We start from the raw sequence: 19,336 nt of genomic DNA on the forward strand, positions 1-19,336 counted from the left end.
ATACTAAGAAATCCACATCAGGTTATATCTTCACCCTTGCAAAAGGAGCTATATCATGGAAAAGCTCAAAGCAAACTGTTATCGCATCGTCGACAATGCAGCAGAATTTGTAGCATGTTATGAGGCAACCGGGCAGGCGGTATGGTTGAAGAATTTTATCCCGGAACTAAGAGTGATTGACAGCATTTCCAGTGCCTCTCACTCTATACTCGCGATAATCAACCCGCAAGTGATCTATGCGAGTAACAACAAGTCAAGTGCAGCTGGCAAATTTATTGACATTAAGTATCTTGTTGTGAAAGATAGAATCCAGGATCAAACAATAGATATCAAGTACATTAGTACTAAGTTTATGTTAGCGGATCCGCTCACGAAAGGCTTACCACCCAGCGTATTTAGAGAGCATGTTGCCGGCATGGGTTTGGTTGAAAGCTTTTAATCCTGGAGAAGTTGGAACTATTATGGCACCATCTCCCCAAAAGGGGCTCATTTTGAGATCGGATGGGAACCATAGTCACTTGGTTTAGCAAGTACTTAATTGACTCGTTGCAACCTATTGTCTTGGTGTACCATTTTATCAAAAGATGAGTCTGTAATGTTTATGATGTTTATGTAAAGAATTATGTAAATTAAGTTAATATATGATGTGAATAAAGTTTATGGAGCTCATAAATTAAAGAGGTTCATTTTGATATGAAGTAATGTGCTATAGTCACTAGATTAAATGGTACCTAACAGACCATTATAATCTTTTCGTCCTAGTGCATTATTTTGTTGAAAAAATGAGCTTATAATGATCAGCCTTACGATCAAGGGGGAGAATGTTGGATATTTTGGTGATCTAGGCTGCTTTCCTAGGTCAGATATTTTGGACTGCTACAGTAGGGCGGCACTACTGTAGCTACAGTAAGGCGGCTCTACAGTAAATGGCCACCTATCCTTATGTGTTGTCTTGATCGGAGACATCGATTTTGATCCAACGGTGCTGGTTCCCCTAGTGCATAGTGCTAAACATATAAAAGGGGTCAAATGACCTAGAAGAGGAGTGGTGGAAGATGGCTGCTGCTCTCTGCCTTCTCTCTTACACACCCTCTCTCAAGAACAAGCCACCGATCAGGCTAGCACTAAAGCACTAAGAAGAACCTAGCACAAATTGCTCCATCCTGGTGTGAGCAATTAAACAAGAGGAGGCATGGCATCATCTTCAGACCAAGGTATTTCTGATCTTATTCTTTTGTGGCTCAAACTAGAGCTAGTTGATCCTGCTGGATCCAACATATAGTGCACCCGGAGAGGAAAATACATATAGAGAATACAAGTGGCAGTGGCACATATGTAAGCTAAGCATACCAAGTGGAGAAGAGCTCGTAGGTACACCAGGCAACCTACTAGTGAGGTCCAAACTTGAGCAGACTTGGGTGATAGCCGAGGGGGCCTATGCTGTACATTACTACGAGGACATGCGTGATGAACTCCCCACCAGTGTTGAGATGGTTGCGATGGAATGCGGCCCCGCAGCGAGGCGCAATGTAGTAGAGCATCTCCAGCCAGACGTCGACGATGATGTCCCAGCGATCGGCTTCTGGGATGCTGGCCAGCGCCTCGGCCACCTTGAACGCACGAGGCAACACGGGGTCACCGAGGATATCGGCGGTGCTAGGGTTGAACGGCACCGATATGTCCATTCCGGAGCGTGCCTGCACAAACAGCGGTGAGTTCACCAGGTGTCGCACAGCCATGGCTGTGCCCGCCGTCTTCTTGTTCCACGATAATTTATCGGCGTCGTGCTGGCCGTCATCTCGTCCCAGGGGCCCAGCCTTGTTGAGAGTGAGGGTGATCTCATCACGAGCTTTACGAAGCAGGAACTTGGAATTGCTGCTAAGCATCACGTCGCACTTGAAGATGAGGTACATGATGTAATTTGAGAGCTGCCTGCTAATTGTCTTATCAGCGGAAGCATCACCATCAGCATCGGTGAAGAAGCGTATGTCCGTGGCGATATGCCAAATGAGAACGCTGGTCGGGAAATCCACCTCCTTCACACTCTCGCTTAGGACCTTCTCTGACAGGCTCTTAGCAGCTGGAGCTGGTACCTCATCGGCAGCAGTCCTCCGCCTCCTCCCCAGCGCCACCTCGCCCCGCGAGCTGGTGAAGTCTGTTGACATCATCGTATTGTCTAGCAGATTCTTGATGACCAGGTTCTTGAGGTCATTGGTAACGGGGATGCGCTCGATGCCAGGGGCGCTCGCGCCCAGGCGTTCGACGATCCATCGCGGCACCACCGAGGCTCTCTTGACGCAACCTGTGATGATGTTGTACTGCACTAGTGTTCTTGACCACTGGGGTCTCCTCCACCTCTTCCTCAGTAAATCAGCACAAGTCCCGCAAGTGATGAAGAACACACAGTGGATTACGGTGTGGTTGCCAGACCAGCAGAACGGGTGCCTCCAGAGGTCTTCACGAGAGAACATGGACATGACGAAGGAGGCTGCCTCCAAGGTGACGGCTCCTACGAGCAAGACGCCGGACACAGCGACGTCAGCTCCATCATAGTGCTGGAGCTGGCCACTTTTGGCAGCCATGAAGAAAAGCGCCATGGCTGCCGAGGTGGAGAGAAATGCGACGAGATGGAGCAATGCGCCAGCAGGACAGAGACGGAAGGTGGCCTTTGTGTAGAGGCGTTGGTAGCAGATCCAGAGCCTGTCCTCGGCGAAGATGTAGGCGCTGCTGCGGTACTGTGGCACGGAAGAATCAACCTGTTTCGAGTAGAGGTCAGAGAAGATGTCGCGAGAGACGGACCAGTCGTAGTTGGGTAGGATGTCCGTGGACATGATGTCCATGGCAGGATTCAGCGACACCTCGGTGAAAGTACGGCTACTGAGATAAGACCCCAGGCCTTGTCTGGCGATTGTTTGCAACTCCTTGATGGAGCGTATGCGGTCTTCAAAGCCGCCCAGGAACTCTTTCATGAGCTGCCCTGGGTTGGCGGTGGCGAGACAGTAGATGCGCTCGCCATACTTGATGCACCCCGACACGAACATGAGCAGTGTAGAGGTGAGGAGCCAGCGGTCTGGCCAGGGCGACTTGGAGACGACGAAGACGGCCAGCCCCAGCTGCGAGGCGAAGCCCAGCAGGTGGCGCATCCAAAGAACGTTGTCTTGCATGGAGAAAGCTGTGATGGTGTCCTGCCCGCCCAGGTGAAGGAGCACGAAGGGCGCCCAGAAAATAAGGAGCTGGTGGTTGGGGCCACCAGTGTGGACGGAGAGATGGCCCAGGACGAACACGGCAACCGAGTCGGCCGACATGTAGCCCAGCCACAGGACCACGCCCACGACACGGGAGGAGCTGCGCAGCCGGACGCCTGCGAAGGAGAAGAGGAACACTTGCAAGACGAAGCTTGCAAGGATCAGGCAGTGGATCTCCCATTGGTTCCACAGGTTTTGCGCGTCCACCAAGCTGCACAATATATATGTGTATATATCCAGGACAACGAATGAGCTGCAAACTTAGATAGGAGCATCTTAATAGTTACCTAATGTGTGGCTCTGTGGGATCATGGCTGCTGACTTCCTCGACCTTCCTCATTTTCAGCAGCCTCATTTCACGTCTCTTCCTCTTGTTTCCCTCCACCTAGTCTCGGTACAGATCGAACGGGCATGGGCATGCGCATGCATGCCAATCCTGTACGAGGTTAGGGACCAACGAAGCAACCCTACTGATTGACACCACTTGGCCAGTGAGTGACACAACTTTCATGCACATGGGCATGAAGAATCAGTTCCTCAAACAAAGCTTTAGAGATAACCAATCAGTTTACAAGCGTAAGCACCAAAGCATGCAGGCACGACCAATCAGTCTCAGGTTCCTCTTTTTCTGAAAAGTAATCAGGCCCGATGGGAAGTTGCTTTACCTGAGAACCTTGTTCGGTTTGCTCAGGACGTACGGGATCGCTTGCTCTATGATCGGAGAACCTTGTTCACATCAGTAATGCTTGATTCCGTCTGTTGCTGGAATCCGGTACGCACTCTTATAATTCGGGTAGGCACACATACAGCTTTAGTGGTTGGTGTATCAAGATAAGGCTCTGGTTTTGTTCTCGAGCTTGTTGCTGCCATCTGAACATACTGTATAATTGTACATTGACTTGTTCCTGCTGAACTTTTATTTTCTCCCAAGACAAAGGAGGCTGAACGGATGCAGAAACATATGCCAGCTTTTAAATTGTCAGAGATTACAACCATTAGCCTTTATTCGGCGGCAGATCATGTGGTTCGACCAGCCTTTACGCAACGCAGAGCATACTTGACTAGCATTTCATGAATTACACCACAATAAAATAAATTGTACTGACATCTAAAATTGATTTTGAGAAGGCTTATGACAAGGTTAAATAATATGGTCTTTTCCTCACAGACTTTGAGAATGAAGGGATTCTCTGAAAAATGACTCGAGTCAGTCCATAATTTCATAGGTGTATCTATGAAATGATGATATAGGTCATTACTTCTCAATTGAAAAGGGACATTGTTAGGGGACCCACTATCACCCATTGTTATTTAACTTTTTGGCAGATATGGTGACTTTCGTGATAGCGTTTGAAAAACTTCGCTCAATTTCCGGGAGTGGTGCCACACCTAGTGGATGGTGGCCACTCTTTTTTTGCAATATGCAGATAAACAATTCTCTTCGATAAAGCTAATAATAGGAAGATAATACTCTCGGCATTCGAGCAGCTTTAGGGTGTCAAAATAAATTTTCATAAAAGTGAATTGTTCTACTTTGCTAAAGCACTGGGAGCTGCCTCTCAATGCACTGAATTATTCGGTTGTGACCAAGTTAGTTCCCTATGAGGTATTTGGGAATTCTAGTTCATTATCTTAGACTCTCAAATGTCCAAAGCGTCCAGAAAACAATTGAGAAGTTGGAAAGGCAAGCTCCTTTTCTGTTGGCAGAAGACCGGTTCTTATCAATTGAATACACATGCTATCCTTTTTCAAAGTTCCAAAAGCATATATAGATCAGATTATTCTGGATCTAGGTTCTTTTGACAAAGAAGACCGTGAAAAAAAATATTGGATTATTTCGGATCCAGGTTATTTTGGCAAGGAGACAATGAAATAAATAAATATAGATGAGCCAAATAAAATGTGCATTTCCATCCAAAACATCATGATGGTCTTGGCGTTCAAGATCAAGAAGTTAAAAAACACAACCCTACTTAGTAAATGGGTTTTCAACCTTCTTACAAAGGATGTGGCATCGTAAAGAATCCTAAGGAGAAAGTATATTGGCTCAAAGACCATTTCCGATGTTTATTGGAAACCAGGGGATTCGTACTTATGGTAATGTTGATGGCGACGAAGAAACATTTAGTTATGCCTCTCCTTGCATCATGGAAGGCCCTTCAGTAACGGTTGTCAATGGTCGAATTGTTACAGGCCACGCTGAATTTTGTTGAAATCTACACACAAATAAAAAGTTCTTGTTGGATTCCATGTATAGAGCATTTGTACATTCAGATGTGAAATTTTTTTTTTTTAGAACCTCAAAGAATAACTGTTTCTGGCTCCTTGTCTTTTTCTTCAGTTTCCTTTTGTAGTGATGTTTGAACTGAATTTCTCGTCCGTGGAGGTACACAATGCAATTTTGTAGGAATTTTCAGCAGTGGCTCCATTGATTTACCACTTCTTGTAGTGATAGATTCACTAGACAAGTAGTACCACACTGTTTAGGATTAACTTCAGTTTGAGCTGGCAAAACTTTGTCACTTGGTGATGTTTTTGTTTTGGCTGTCTGTTGCGTCACCTCTTAGGGGCATGTAACCTCAAACATTCTATCTTTTCAATGAAATGAAACACAAATGCTTTTTGCGTTTTCTCGAAAAAAAAGTTTGAACTGGCAATTCGTTCTCTTCTGGATTTACTTGCAAATTTGATATACAAGCAGTTAGTTGTTGCATTGTCTTGAAAAACAATTCTAGCTGAACTTTCATAGAATCCTGTCTTCCACTGAACATTTTCTTCTGCAACTTCATCATTTCTCCAATCTCAGAAGAACTGTCTGATTGCAGATACTGCTGTTGATGTAAGCTTGACTGTTGAGATGAACTAGGCTGCTGCCTAAATCCTTGATTCATTCGTTGCGAAGAGGTTGCCTTAATATTGTTCTTACATATGATAAATTTGTGTGATTTCTTCAAGTAGGATTGTAACTCTGAGAATAAAGTCCTTGATTCTTTGCATAGTGATAAAACTTATAGTATGCGGCCTATAAAAAGTAAAGTGGTAGCAAATATATGTGAATGTAATCAATTTTATCTTTAGTTTGTTTCAAATAACACAACATATATTAACCTCAAACATTAACTTTTGTACTAGAATATGTAGATATTGTTGTTCGAATTTTTGGTGCACTGAAAGAAGTGTGTAGGTGGGTGTGGACAAATGGAGCTTGGGCTCAATGGTGCCCATTTTTAGTAAAATTGAAAATCAGCATTTTGAAGATTCAAAAAATTCGGAAAAAATACACCTGCCTTAGATCATTGGGCGACGACATAGTTAAGACCGAATTAGATCATTTCCTGGCTGGTTATTACATATTCAAAATCGAAGCAATTTTCACCAGTGTAGAGGCCATCGTTCATGTCATGAGTCACTTGCTGCCCATCGAACAAGGTGTCCTTTTGCTTGTAGGAGAAGGGGACGTCGCAGGACGCTATGGTTGCTACCATGGTCACTGTTACCTTCGTCTTTGGGGGCACGGTGACTTGGTAGGCGACATCCTTGCGTGTTTCTTTCTCCATGGATGATCCCCAGCTGTACGACCCACTCAGCTCATCCTCTGCAACCTCTACGTTCCCGCCGGCCGCGATGTGAGGAACGCCAGCATGGATCTTTGTCGTGACGCCGAGGCTCATTGTGACACTCGAAGCCCAGGTCCTTCTCTCCGTGTATCTGCACTCCAGCGTGAGCTCAGCCGTGGTGCTGGAGGCGGTGTCGTCGTTGTGAGCAGAGGCGGTCGCCATGTCGACAACAGTGGTCTTCCCGTAGACTCTGGGTCGTGAGAGGTCGAAGATGACATCGTAAATCTCGCGAGAGACAACGGCTTCCTCCAGCCGTAGCCTTGCGTCTGCCGTGATAGTCGGAGCGCCCGCGTTGAGGCAGTTGTTCTTGCCTTCCGTGGTCAACCTCTTGCAGTACCAGTTGTTGCCGAGGTTCTGAAGCGCGACGGAACTGCCGAATCTTGTTGCCCTGAAGAGCGTGTCGACGTCCCCGGCGGCGGCGGCGGCGTCCGAGTCGCAGAAGATCCAGTTGGGGCTGCGCCGCCAGAACTTGCCGAAGTGATTCGACCACACACGGAACGTCCCGTCCTGGTTTCCGTGGACGGTGTTGACCAAAGATTGGCCGACGGCACCTGCTGCTGAGAACTGTAGGTACTTTTGGCGCCCGATGATCCGCGGGCGGAGGTACATGCCGTTGTCGCCCTTGAAAACAAGGTATCTAGGTAAGACCAGACTCCGCGATAGATCATGGATGATGATGTCGCCATGGGGATCGGCCGCGTCTAGTCCGTCTCCTTCCTGCATGGAGAGACGGAGGGTCTGCTTGGACATGCACGCGTACATCCCCAGATGAGCGTGGACAAACCTGACGTAGCTGGGACGCCGGTCGCTGGCTGTCGTCTTGAACAGCGTGCACGTCGCTTTGGACAGGTCCTCCTCCGCCTCATCGGTGGCTCCGATGATCCAGGCGCCGCCCCCGCTATGGGGTCCCTGCACCGCCGCCAAGTACTTGTTGTCGTAGCAGCATCTGACGTGCAGGAGCCGCTGGCCGTCGTGCTCCTTGGAAGGCTCCAGGAAGAACCGTGTGTGAGGGCTAGTGACGTCCTCGCCGTCTAGCTGGAGCAACCCGTCGGTGACAGCTCCCTCCTCCTTGCCCTGGCGCGAGTAGCGCAGGTACTTGCCATCGGGTTCCCATTGGAAAGCAACGCACCTCTGCGCCGTTAATCCGGGAGGCACCTCGCTCGCCACCTCTTCTACCGGATCAACCACTTCTCCGGCAACACCTACACATCCACCCATGGTGATGAACTAATGATGTGACTTGGTTGTGAAAAAGAAGACTTAGAGTGGAGAAGCTGCGGCCACTCAGGATTGCTCTGCTCTTGTAGCCTCTCTTGTATACCTCTTGGGCCTTCCCCCGGCCGGTACATCTTAATCGGCGTTGTAAAGGCATCTCCACGAGCAGTGGCGGAGACAGAACTTAAAGTCTGTGTTGTCATTCTAAATCTGTGATGTCAAATGCATGTATTTTTAATATTTTTTGACATGATTTTTACTAGCAGACAAAGAATTTGACAAAAATCTGTGTGGTCATATGACTACACAGGTCTATATGTGGCTCCGCCACTGTCCACGAGGCTGGCGACCCAAAACGGCGACCCAAGTCGTTCGTTTTGGTTTGAATGTGTCGGCTCGCGCATAGATAATGGGTCACGGTCCGTTTATGTCGCAGGGTACGCCTAACGGCCTGACGCATGTTGACCTCCCCCACCCGCTGTCAAGGATTGATGCTTTGCCTCTAATAACGATAAGATGTTAATGCCAAACCCCTCGCCGGCTTCCGTGCATCCGGTTGGTTTCCACCGTCGTTGGCTCATGTTTCCGCGCGCGGGCTGTGGTGGATTCCCGCCAATGGCCGGAACATCGCGCGCCCGTCCGGCCGTTTCCCACCCAGGCCATTGTCTATAAAAACGCCATCCGGCGCGGTGAGGATCACCACCCAAGCGCCACCAACCGCCAACCATCTATGCCTCGCCATAAGGTTGCTACCTGGAGCGCCATCAGGTAGATGTGCCTCGTTCTCTTCCTGCAGGCCTCTGACGAGGAGGTCGAGGTGCGGGCCATGGAGCTAGCTTGGAAGTAGGCCGATGAGGAGGTGGTTGGCTTCGAGTGCGAAGGCGAGGTGGCTCACAGGTGCTGGAGATGGTCGAGGCGGCGGCGCAAGAGGCCGCGGTGCGTGACATTCACACCGCGACTAAGGAGGCGTATTGCCCACACATGTTGACCAGGAGCTATATTTGTATTGACAATCTGCCATGTAATATTTCCATAATTTTTTATTGGTAATAATAATTAGCTTAATTTATTATTTAAAATGTTGGTTAAATGAAGTACCAACCATTGTTGGGCGGCTTTTAATAGGCTAAACGAACCTTTGAAAAGAAAAACCTGCTACAACTAGAAACACTAATGGCCTATTAAAGGATTGTAATTGCGATTGGTCGTGCGTATCTGCTCGGTAAAACAAAGTGTTTCTAGATTTTTTTCATCTGGACGAGAGCAGTAAGAGGATCGAGTCATAATGGCTAATGATTGACCGAGCCATTTAATTTTAGTAGATCTTATATGGATTTACATTGGACGGACCAACTAGTAAAACCATAAACAAGCTCACTCAACAAGAGTTAGACACTCTTAAACGGGCTGGCGCTAATAATATAGTAGGCCGCCGTTAAGCTTGCCCATTTAGCCTTAAGAGGCTTTACGTGGGATGACACATTTAGACTTAGTAGGCCTTAGCTGGGCCGGGCCGCTTACGCGTGGCGGGCCTCATGTAGACCGACCCATTTATTACTTCTATAAATGTTCCTAGACTACCCGGCCAACCAGGGCATCCAAAGGGGCAAACCTTCGTTGGTCGTCCGATCGGTGCTGGACAGTAAATTTTGCCTCCCGCAGCGATTGACCACCGTCCATTTTACCTCTTCCTCGTTCACGTTAGCGCTCGTGCTGAGAAGTCTATGACATTTGGGGTCTTCTTTGAGTGGGGTCGCGTGGCAGAGGCAAGAGGGCTCGTGCTGTGAGTCTGTCATTTCTCTTGCCTAAGCTGAAAACCTAGACACCACGATTGGCTCCGCTTCCTCCTGTCTTCCCCAATCCGCCGCATTCTCTCCTCCTCCCATTTTGCCCGCTGGAGACGGTGAAAACCTAGATCGGCGTGGAGCCATGGACGAGCCCCAATCCTCCCCGCCCCTCTCCTCCCCAATGGCGATCTCCTTCTCCCCCATCAGATCTCACCTCTGCTCCAGCCCCGCGTGAGGCCGGTGCGCAACAGAGCACGGTTTGGTGGTGGACGAGTCAAGCGCGAGCGGCGCGGGCCTTGGTGTGGGCGTGCGTGTGCAGGGCGTGGCAGCGGGGTCGAGGCGGTGGCGGTGCTGTCCTCGGTGGAAGCGGAGGAGGAGGCGCTCCTGGTCGAGGTCTAGCGGGAGGCCAGGCGGCACGGAAGCGGGCGGGCTCCCTGGGAGCTCCTCGCCGTGCTGCGGGAGGCCAGGCGCGCCGCGGTGCGGCTGCGAGCTGCAGCAGCGCAAGGTGACCGCGCGGTGGAGCTGATGGCGGGCTCTCCGCGAAGCCTATTCCTTGTCGCGCGGCGGCGGCGATGGAGGCTTCCCAGGTCGGCCGGCCTCCTTCCCCAGCTCCAGCACAGGCAGCGGTTGGACGAGGGATTCAGCGGCAGCAGGGAGCGCGGCCGGAGCACCGGCAGCAGCTGGACGCGGCAGCGGTGGTGGTAGGCACTACTGCGTTGGGGACGGGCCATGCAGCAACAGACTTTGGAACACACTCTGGGATGCACGGTCGCCCGTTCCTGTGACGCCATGGTGAGCACCTCTCAATCCTTCTTTCTATATGCTCCTGATCTCTCTTTTGGGCTTTTTCTTTCGATTTGCTTGTACTTTAAGATCTTGCGTGTGAACTGTTTGATGAAATGTATGTGTACTGATTCATTCTTGCTGCTTTATTTTTTTGGCTCCCCGTGCAGCAGCTGCTGGCCAAGCAAGGCACTTTGTGCGGTGACGGACTGCTCCTGGAAGAAAATGAGGACAATAGCTTCAATGCCACATGTAAGCTCCGTGCTCATCGCCTGTTAATTTACTCTAAAAAAGTGATGAGGTGCATCTTGTTCAACTTGTGTAGATTTGCTATGTTTGCAAATCTATGGAGAAGTTGCATATGACGAGGATTCTGATCAGATGTGCGAGGGCTTTGGTTGCAGTGGATGTTTTATTTTGTTTACCAATTTTCTTTTGCCAAATTTGTTTTTCAAACATATTTTTTGTGTGATTATAATACCTGTAGGAATTGATACTGAGCTACATGATGATGCACTTAATTAAGGAACTATACTTGAAAGATCACCCGTATGGCGAATGGCTCAAGAGACAAGATATACCTCACAGACTATGTCCCAAAAACTTACAAAGTTGCTTGAAGCATTTCTGGTTCATGACACCTTCATGATAGGACGATTATCTGGTTAAAATATCGGGTAGGATACAAAATGAAATGCAACGCCAATTAGTGAGTGCAAGTAGGCTAGGGTATGTAGGAAACTGTTTCCCAATATTTGTTTTGTCATGGTTAACATATTGTTATCATCCATATAATATACTGTTGAAATATTCATGATAGGACGATTATCTGGTTAAAATATTCAGGATAAAGAGTCAACACAATTTCTTTGCAGGATAAAGAGTTTACATTGATTAGATTTTCAGTTGAACATTACTGTTGAATGCTGATAGAAGGTTGTTGCTTTCTGTGTTTGACTAAGCTTGTTTGTGTTATTCACTTTCTCCTTATTTCTGCAGTAATAAGCTACAACAAACACAACAGATTGATTGCGAGGAGTTGGTGCTCCTTCATCTCCTCCCTCAGCCAGGAGATGTCAGCGAGATTTCTTGTGCCAATGATGCACAGTGAGGAGGTGGTGCGGCCTTGTGGCGTGTTTGCAACGGTGGATCCGGTGGCCTGCCAGCAGCCTCGCCATCTCTGGCTTGTTACTAGGTATACCATCTCCCTCCCGGATCTTCTTTAATTCTCCAATGGAATTCATGATTTATGCTCAGTTGGTGTGGTGTTCTCAATATTGTTTGGTGGTCCACACAGATGCAAAAGGAGTGAAGAAAATTTGGGATTAATGATGCATTGCTTACTAAAAAAGAAGAGATATATTTATTTAATGAAGAACTCTAAATAATTAGTGCTGAGCTTTTCTTATGATAGGTCGTATTCTCTATCAATAATATTAATATTCTTACTAAAACATTTGGAAGCTTTTGGGACAAACAATGTGTGAGCGTGACCTTGCTATTACTTCTTTTCTTATCATGGTGCAAATGGATTATGTCAATTGCTAACCAGCGTTGGAAAAAACCATTCTTTCACTCCACACAATGCAGCTGTTGTGCTCCAACGGTTCAATTCCCAAGACACAAAGATTTTTTACGTTTGTTAACATAAATACTTCTAAGTATCATGGCTCCTAGAGGAAAATGCTTAATTGTATGCTAATTTCTCTCTCTTTTGGTATCCTTTGTTCTATTATAGATGTGACATAATGCTTGTTTCTACTTCTAGCAGGCTCCTTGTAATTACTATCAAGAATCATGCCAATTTGCCTACTGCAGCTAAAAGTACAGATGAAAGGCCTTAGTTTCCAATACTATTGTTGCAGTACAAGTTGGTGAAACTGATTTGTGATGCAAATTACATGAGTGGTCTGGTGACAATGGCTTAGTTCATTGCTCATCTTAGCAGTTAGCACAGCTAAAATCTATTGTGGCATAGGAGCTCACAAGATTGAGATGATCTTCTGAAACTTTTGTAACACCGAAATTATATTTTTCCTGATGTTTTGTACAATACTTGCAGTTGCTGCTTGGAGCATGGTTGAGTCAGCTCCCTTGCTGCAGCCTACGGCTCTCCCCTTGCCCCCTTGTCGAAGCCATCGGAGAGGACAAGGCCGCCAACCCATGATGATACACTCACAGCTACCCAGGTCCGCACTTCGCCCTATGCTATTTCTTTCATGCCATGGGTACAATTTTTCTGTGTCTCAAGGCTACTCTCATACACCATCTCTTGATTTAGGCCTCGCTGGTCCTCCCTTGCATGCCCTCATATGCCAGGGGTTATGGCAATCAGGACATGGTGGGAGCAGTTGGTGGTAAGGCAGAGTCAGGCGTACTGCTAGCAGTGGCACTACTCAAGATCAATGCCATGAGGTTCAGCTACTTTCTCGCTTGGATGCTTGCCATGTTAGGGATTGGTCATTTCTCCTACAGGTCTTTTAACTGGTTATTAATTGTCTCCCTAATCAAACACAGAGTTGGTTCTCCTACACCACCTTGGACCCATTTACATTTTCAAGGGCTGCATATAGTGTTGTACTGAGCCTTCTCACTTCTCAGTTGCTTCCTTTTTAGTGTATTGATTTGAGGCTATTTCTGCCTACCATGTAGTCAATAGCGATCATCCCTTGAATGATTGCAAGTGAGATAAAATTTGTGGAGGTCTCCTACTGCATTTACCATGTAGTCAATAGCGATCATCCCTTGAATGATTGTAAGTGAGATAAAATTTGTGGAGGTCTCCTACTGCATTTTGTTCTTTCGCCGCAAGTTTGATTTCTCTATGTTATTACTATGAACTAATAGTATAAATCACCTGCAAGGAGCTCAATATAAGGTTATTGCAACTAATAGTTGTATGTGCTTATGTATCTTATTTTGCATCTTCAAAACAAGTGGTTTATTTTTATGGTCACTTAATCACCTTCTCACCTGTCTCTGCTGGTATGCAAACAACACAATTCTAAGATACATTATTTTTCCCTTCCTATCGTTTGTCCATGTTTATGGTTGTGTAGTTTCTTGCCCATGCTCTGACTTGCTCAAGATTTTTTTTTCTTATATTGTTTTCAGGAGTATCACTCAAGTCCCAGGATTTGATGACATTGTTTCTGGCTATTAGGTTGTACAACATCTTTGTTATGGATTGTGACCCCCACACAATACTGGATTCAGGTACACTAGCAACTACTCTTTTTGTTATTTACTTGATTTAGTTGAGACTGAGGTCAACATATATGCTGGAAAAGGACAACTTTGCATGTATTAACTTATGTACTATTGTAATGTGCGTCACCGGTCAGAGAAGGCAGAGATCCGTGGATGCCAGTGAGGGAGGCAGCTTGGCTCAGACTGGCCATGGCGCTGGCGTTGATGACTCCCTGCTATCCTCCTTTGTCTCCCATCCACAGCTTGGCTCGGACTTGGTGGAACATGTATAGAAGAGGCTTCCATCATTTGTCAACTGGGTCGCACTTTCCTTGTCATCTCTTGGTAATAGATTTTCTGTAATACTAAAATCAGAACCTTAGCCTCTGCAAACAGTGCATGCAGATTTACAATAGTAAGGCATCTTATCGTGGACATATTTTTGACTTGGCTGATTAGGAAGTAAGTGAAAAATGATTTCCTGAAATATGCACATTGCATCCTAGAAAGTTGTGAATAAAATTATGATTATGCATTAATATGCTCATCTCTGCTTGGAACTTTTGGCAAATAAATATAACGTGACGATGTTCTCATATCAGGTCTCGAGCGGCTGGTGGTGGTGTACAATGGTGCCCAGCGGCGCGCACAACGGGTGTACGATATGTGGCATCGGCGCCACCTGTGAGCTATTCTCATGGAGGACGCCGTCCGGGCGACGCCTGCCCGCGCCCGTCGCTCGACCCTCGCCGCCGGACTCCCACGTGCTCCTCCCAGGCACCATGGCGTTGGGGACGCACAACCCAGGCACCGCAGACCATGTGTGAAGGCTGGATGCGAGACCTCATGCACTCACTTGAGGGCGAGCTCAGCCGATGCCTAGACGCCAAGGTGAGCATCTCACGATCCTTTCCATCTGCTCCATATCTTTCTCTTGTAGCCTTTGATCTTGCTTGTCTAATCTGAGTTTTCTGGTGTCGTTTCAGGCTTTAAAAATTCGTTGATGTGTGGATTATAAATGTATGGGGTTTCTATTGCCATGCCTGCCACTCTGGTGCAGCTCCGGCACACGCTGGATGGCCTTGTCCCTAAAGGTGATTTGGTAATACGTTGCATGCTATTCTGTTTGGTTAGCTCTGACCACGTTGATTGGTTTTCTGTAATTAGTCAAGTAGTATATTGTCATCCCTTGTGCATATTGAAAATACAACTGATTGGTTAGCTGCACAGATTAACTGATTCAATGTTTTTTTTGTTAACATTGATGTGTCATCTGAGGTCCTATATCTATCTGATGAGTGCTAAAATGGTGTGGACGTGTGGCTTTTGGATTTTTTACTGCTCAAGAATTCAGTCTGACGATATTTGGTGGACACATGCTCTTTAGGTGGATTGACCCCTACCGTGGCTGAGGTGTACAGCATAGTGAATTTTCTGGAGCTCTGCTTGAATTTGAACACTCAGTTTGCGTCCCAGATTTCTCTGAACTCCAGTATATCAAAAAAAAAAAATTATTTTGTTCTTCTCTTTGGTTGGCAATTATAAGATTTAAATAGCTCGTAAGCACATGAGGATGCTCAATGTAAACTGGTATACTTATCTCTCTCTTGTTGTTAGGTTGAATTGGTAAAAGCATTTTGTTCTTTGTATGGTTAGTAATATGGCTGAACACTAAGAGCTGAGCTAATTTGTAGAGACAGCGTGGATGTTTTATTTTCCATATATCCCATTACTCATGATGGTGGAAATAAAAGTTTACCTACTTAGTTGCCAAATCTCACTGGAATTGCTTTTGGATGTAGTGACAGTGATATCTGAACTCATATTTTGAGTGATATTTTTCAGTGCGAACCTAACTAATTTAAATTTTCTCATTGTCCATGATGTATGTGACGGTGATCCTTGCATCTTCTTTGCCATGAAATCATGTTTATTTACTCTAGCGGTGAGTCCATGTTTGGAAGAAATTAATAATTTCAGTACATGTTGGAGCTTTTGGGTCGTTCCAGTGTGAAATAGTTGTAGTTTTGCACCATCTATCCAATTGGGCTTATGCAGATAGCTTAAATTCATGGATATGAGCATATGTATATATCTTGTGAGAGACTTAAGAGAAACCAAATATGATCACCAATTTAGGAACCAAATATACGGGAGAGTCTCAGATTCTAAGAAGGGTTCTAGAGTTTCATATTGCTGTGTCCCGGCTCCACTTGCCCCCATGCCAAAACCATCGGTGTGGCATGGGGGCATCGACCTCTCAGAAGGCAGGTTCTATGGCCATTGGTAGAGCTAAGGCGGACGAAGTGGTGTTCTGGCTGGTGAGTTATCATCATCTCGTTTCATTGTTCGGTACTCATCAAATCTGAGACTATGGAATATGTATGACACGGATTACCGATATTCATTGTTGAAGGGTTGCTGATGCTTGGGATGGGGTAAATCTTAAGCTTACTCTCTGCAGAACTGTGTCTCAGTGAGTGTTCCATATATGGTTAGACTTGGTCTCTTTGTTGACACATAGTGGGTTAGTGAAAATAACAATCCAGTGATCTATATTACCTCTGCTGCACTTTGGACATTGTGGACTGTGTGTAATGGAATGTGCTTTCAGGTACTAAGATGGTTGTGTGTCAGGGAGATGTTAACAAGAATCGAGATGTTGATTGGAAGCTGGAAGGTGCTTTGGTTGGACAAACATTCCAGTTTGCTGGATCCTGGAGGAGTACCTGATGAAGCTGAACCCCTTGAAAGGGGAACTTCTTTGAATTGGATGGACATGAATGAACTGATCCTGGGGTGTATGTCTACTGAATCTACATCATCTGTCCCCCTTCGAAGAAATGGCGTCGGGAGCTGGCTCGTGAAGCTTTATTGGGATGATTGGCAATACCTTGTGACTCCGTAGGCTTATTCCTGTAGCTACCTGAAAGTGTTGTTCCCTCTCGCCTGTTGCCATTTTCTGTTTTCGGCTTTGTTACTGTAACCTGATGATGTGACTGCTTTGCATATAATGGAACCGGGGGGACCCCTTTATCTAAAAAAAAGAGATGCTAAAGAGGAGGATCCTTAAGAGTGAAAAGTTTCTTAAGAGCGTGCTTTGCTTTTCTTTCTGCGTGACTGCTCTAAATAACTACTGTTTATGTTTGTCTAGAATTTGGATCATGGGCACTGAAGATTAGCAATTGGGCATGATCATGATGTTGTATTATACATGTATTAATTTTTTTAAAGACAAATAGGTATTACACAAGTGCTTGAAAGATGGTCTTTTCCGGAAAAAGAAAGCCTTAGCTGTTGGCTATAAAATAAAATAAACTCTCAGCAATTGGTCTCTGTTGGCTATCTGGGTAATCTTCTCTTCTTGCTTTCACCTCTCCTAGCTGTTGCTTCTTGAACATGTGTATAATAAAATGCATTGATGTTCTAAATGTCCTTAGCTATCAACATGCAATCTTGCTCCGTTTCGAAAATGAGAACATGAGGGAAACGTAACTAAACTACTGAATTCCTGACCAACTAAACCTGTTATATGTTCAGACTTGAGTACACAATATTTGCCAAACATAATAAACCCAATTATGGCTTCAAAAAACCGAGCCTTCATTTGCAAATGTATTTATTCGTGATTCTGTCACTTGCACCCGTGGCGCAACTGGTCATCCAATGGAAATAAAATCTGGAGTGATTTCAAAACCCACGCCAAGTCATCCGAGAGCTTCAACTGTTCCATAAGAGTTTCGACTCGATTTGATCTTTTATGCAATGTTGCATGTAGGACAATATTATTGTACATTGGCTTAATTTTCATAGAATGTACATACAAATTCCACCACCTAGGTCATATAATACACTTATGACAATATTAATATAATGGTTACAATATTGTCTCGTTTATCTTTACGCCGGGACAACTAAACACGTGATCACAAAACATGTCATATTTTCATACCTTGGTAAACTACTTCTACTAAAAAAATAGATACAATTGTAGCTATGAAACCTAAACCTTTATTTGCAAATAAACTAATCTTGATTCCGCCATTTGCCTTTCAGCTTCGACGCTATTGTCATATCATTGCACACACAAAAAAAAACGTAATTTACAGATGAAATGAATAAATGATAGAATTGTCATTCTATAAGTTCCTTGAATTTCCATCCAATAAGTTCCTGCCTTGATTTGAAAATGGCTGGTCATGCTTGCCGCACCATACGATTGTATTAGAGCTGCAGTATTATGGTCCTGGGTTTTTCCTTGAAAAATATTTATATGAGCTATTGATTCGCTTTTGCCTTTGCGCTGAAATTGTCATAGTATTTTATTGCAGCACCTTGATAGAATGGCGTGTCTACAATTGTACTAAAGTATTTAAATTTCAAGCTTATTTTTAATACTAAAATAAGCTAAAACTTACAATTTAATTTTTGCATTGATTCTGCCATTTGCGCGATAGCGCAACGGGTCATCTAGTACATATAGGTCTTGATGGTCTAGCCCATTTAAGCACATAGGTCTTCATACACATAGATACTGATGGGCTGGCACATTAAGCACAAATGTTTTGATTGGCTTGCCCATCTAAAAGTATATGTCTTGATGGGCCGGCCCATTAAGCATAGAGGTCTTGATGGGCCGACCTAATTAAGGCTCCCTTTAGAGCCCAATCGACCTAATTAAGATGTTCTGAACTACTTAAGGCTAGCAAGCCTCGTGTAGGTTTGTTATCTATCACATATTTGTACACACTTAACGGCGTCTGGCACGTATCAGTTTGCATGGCGTCAGCAATCAACGTCTTCCGGAAAACTCGTTTGCAACAGTTCAATTTTTCATGACTAAAGGCCCATCATTTGCCACGGAACGAAAAATGCGTGCTAGATCCTTTGGCGATGCGATATGCACCACAAAACCCATTTCATCGGCTATGGTTCATTAACCACGAAAAACACCCCTTTAGCCTATTATTTTTTGCCGTGGTAGATAACGACTTTTTTTTAGTGAATGTCATGGTCCGCCTAGTGGCCACTTGTCTATCGCTGAAGAGACAGACGACTCTGGCAGCCATCATCACAGGATGCCGGCTAGTGCCCCGTATACCTACCCAACACTAACGGGCCCTCCTGCAATGGCTCCCTTGCGTTCGGGGACATCAGTGGACGACGCAGCCTACGCCAGTGGGATGACCTGCTGGAGTTCTCCCAATCTGGCCGAGGAACCACCTCCGAGGTCAGGTCTAGTCACCAAGGCTCATGACAACGGGCAGATATGCTGGCCAGCAAATAGGGCGAAGCCGACCACCATCGTCGACGTCCACTCCAGGCCCGCCTGGGACCAGCTGTGGGAGGCCCATCGGAGCAGCTCCAACATGGTGAGCAACACCCTTCATCAGGAGCGCCTATTGTCCGCTTTAAGCGGACCAAACGATCAGCTCTGCGCAATCCTAGCTACGATGGGCTCGGCCCATTTCAGCTAGGCAGATGTTTTCATGTTTCCTTG

At 45.9% G+C, this 19,336-nt stretch overlaps 1 protein-coding gene and 1 long non-coding RNA gene across 2 annotated transcripts; one reads left to right on the top strand and one right to left on the bottom strand.

The window, feature by feature from the left end:
* Positions 1-1,284: 1,284 nt before the first annotated feature.
* On the bottom strand, positions 1,285-3,684 carry LOC124649359. The gene is made up of 2 exons (XM_047189005.1): positions 3,533-3,684; positions 1,285-3,456 (listed from the first exon to the last, which is right to left on the bottom strand). Exons 1-2 carry the CDS (start codon positions 3,598-3,600, stop codon positions 1,389-1,391), a joined length of 2,136 nt encoding a protein of 711 aa, XP_047044961.1. The 5' UTR covers positions 3,601-3,684; the 3' UTR covers positions 1,285-1,388.
* Positions 3,685-10,606: 6,922 nt separating this feature from the next.
* On the top strand, positions 10,607-11,787 carry LOC124708113. Its single transcript, XR_007005048.1, has 3 exons — positions 10,607-10,656; positions 10,818-10,899; positions 11,647-11,787. It is a non-coding gene; the product is annotated as an uncharacterized LOC124708113 (long non-coding RNA).
* The last annotated feature ends 7,549 nt before the right edge of the window (positions 11,788-19,336 follow it).

This window comes from Lolium rigidum, chromosome 4 (assembly GCF_022539505.1).
Source record: "Lolium rigidum isolate FL_2022 chromosome 4, APGP_CSIRO_Lrig_0.1, whole genome shotgun sequence".
NCBI lineage: Eukaryota > Viridiplantae > Streptophyta > Magnoliopsida > Poales > Poaceae > Lolium > Lolium rigidum.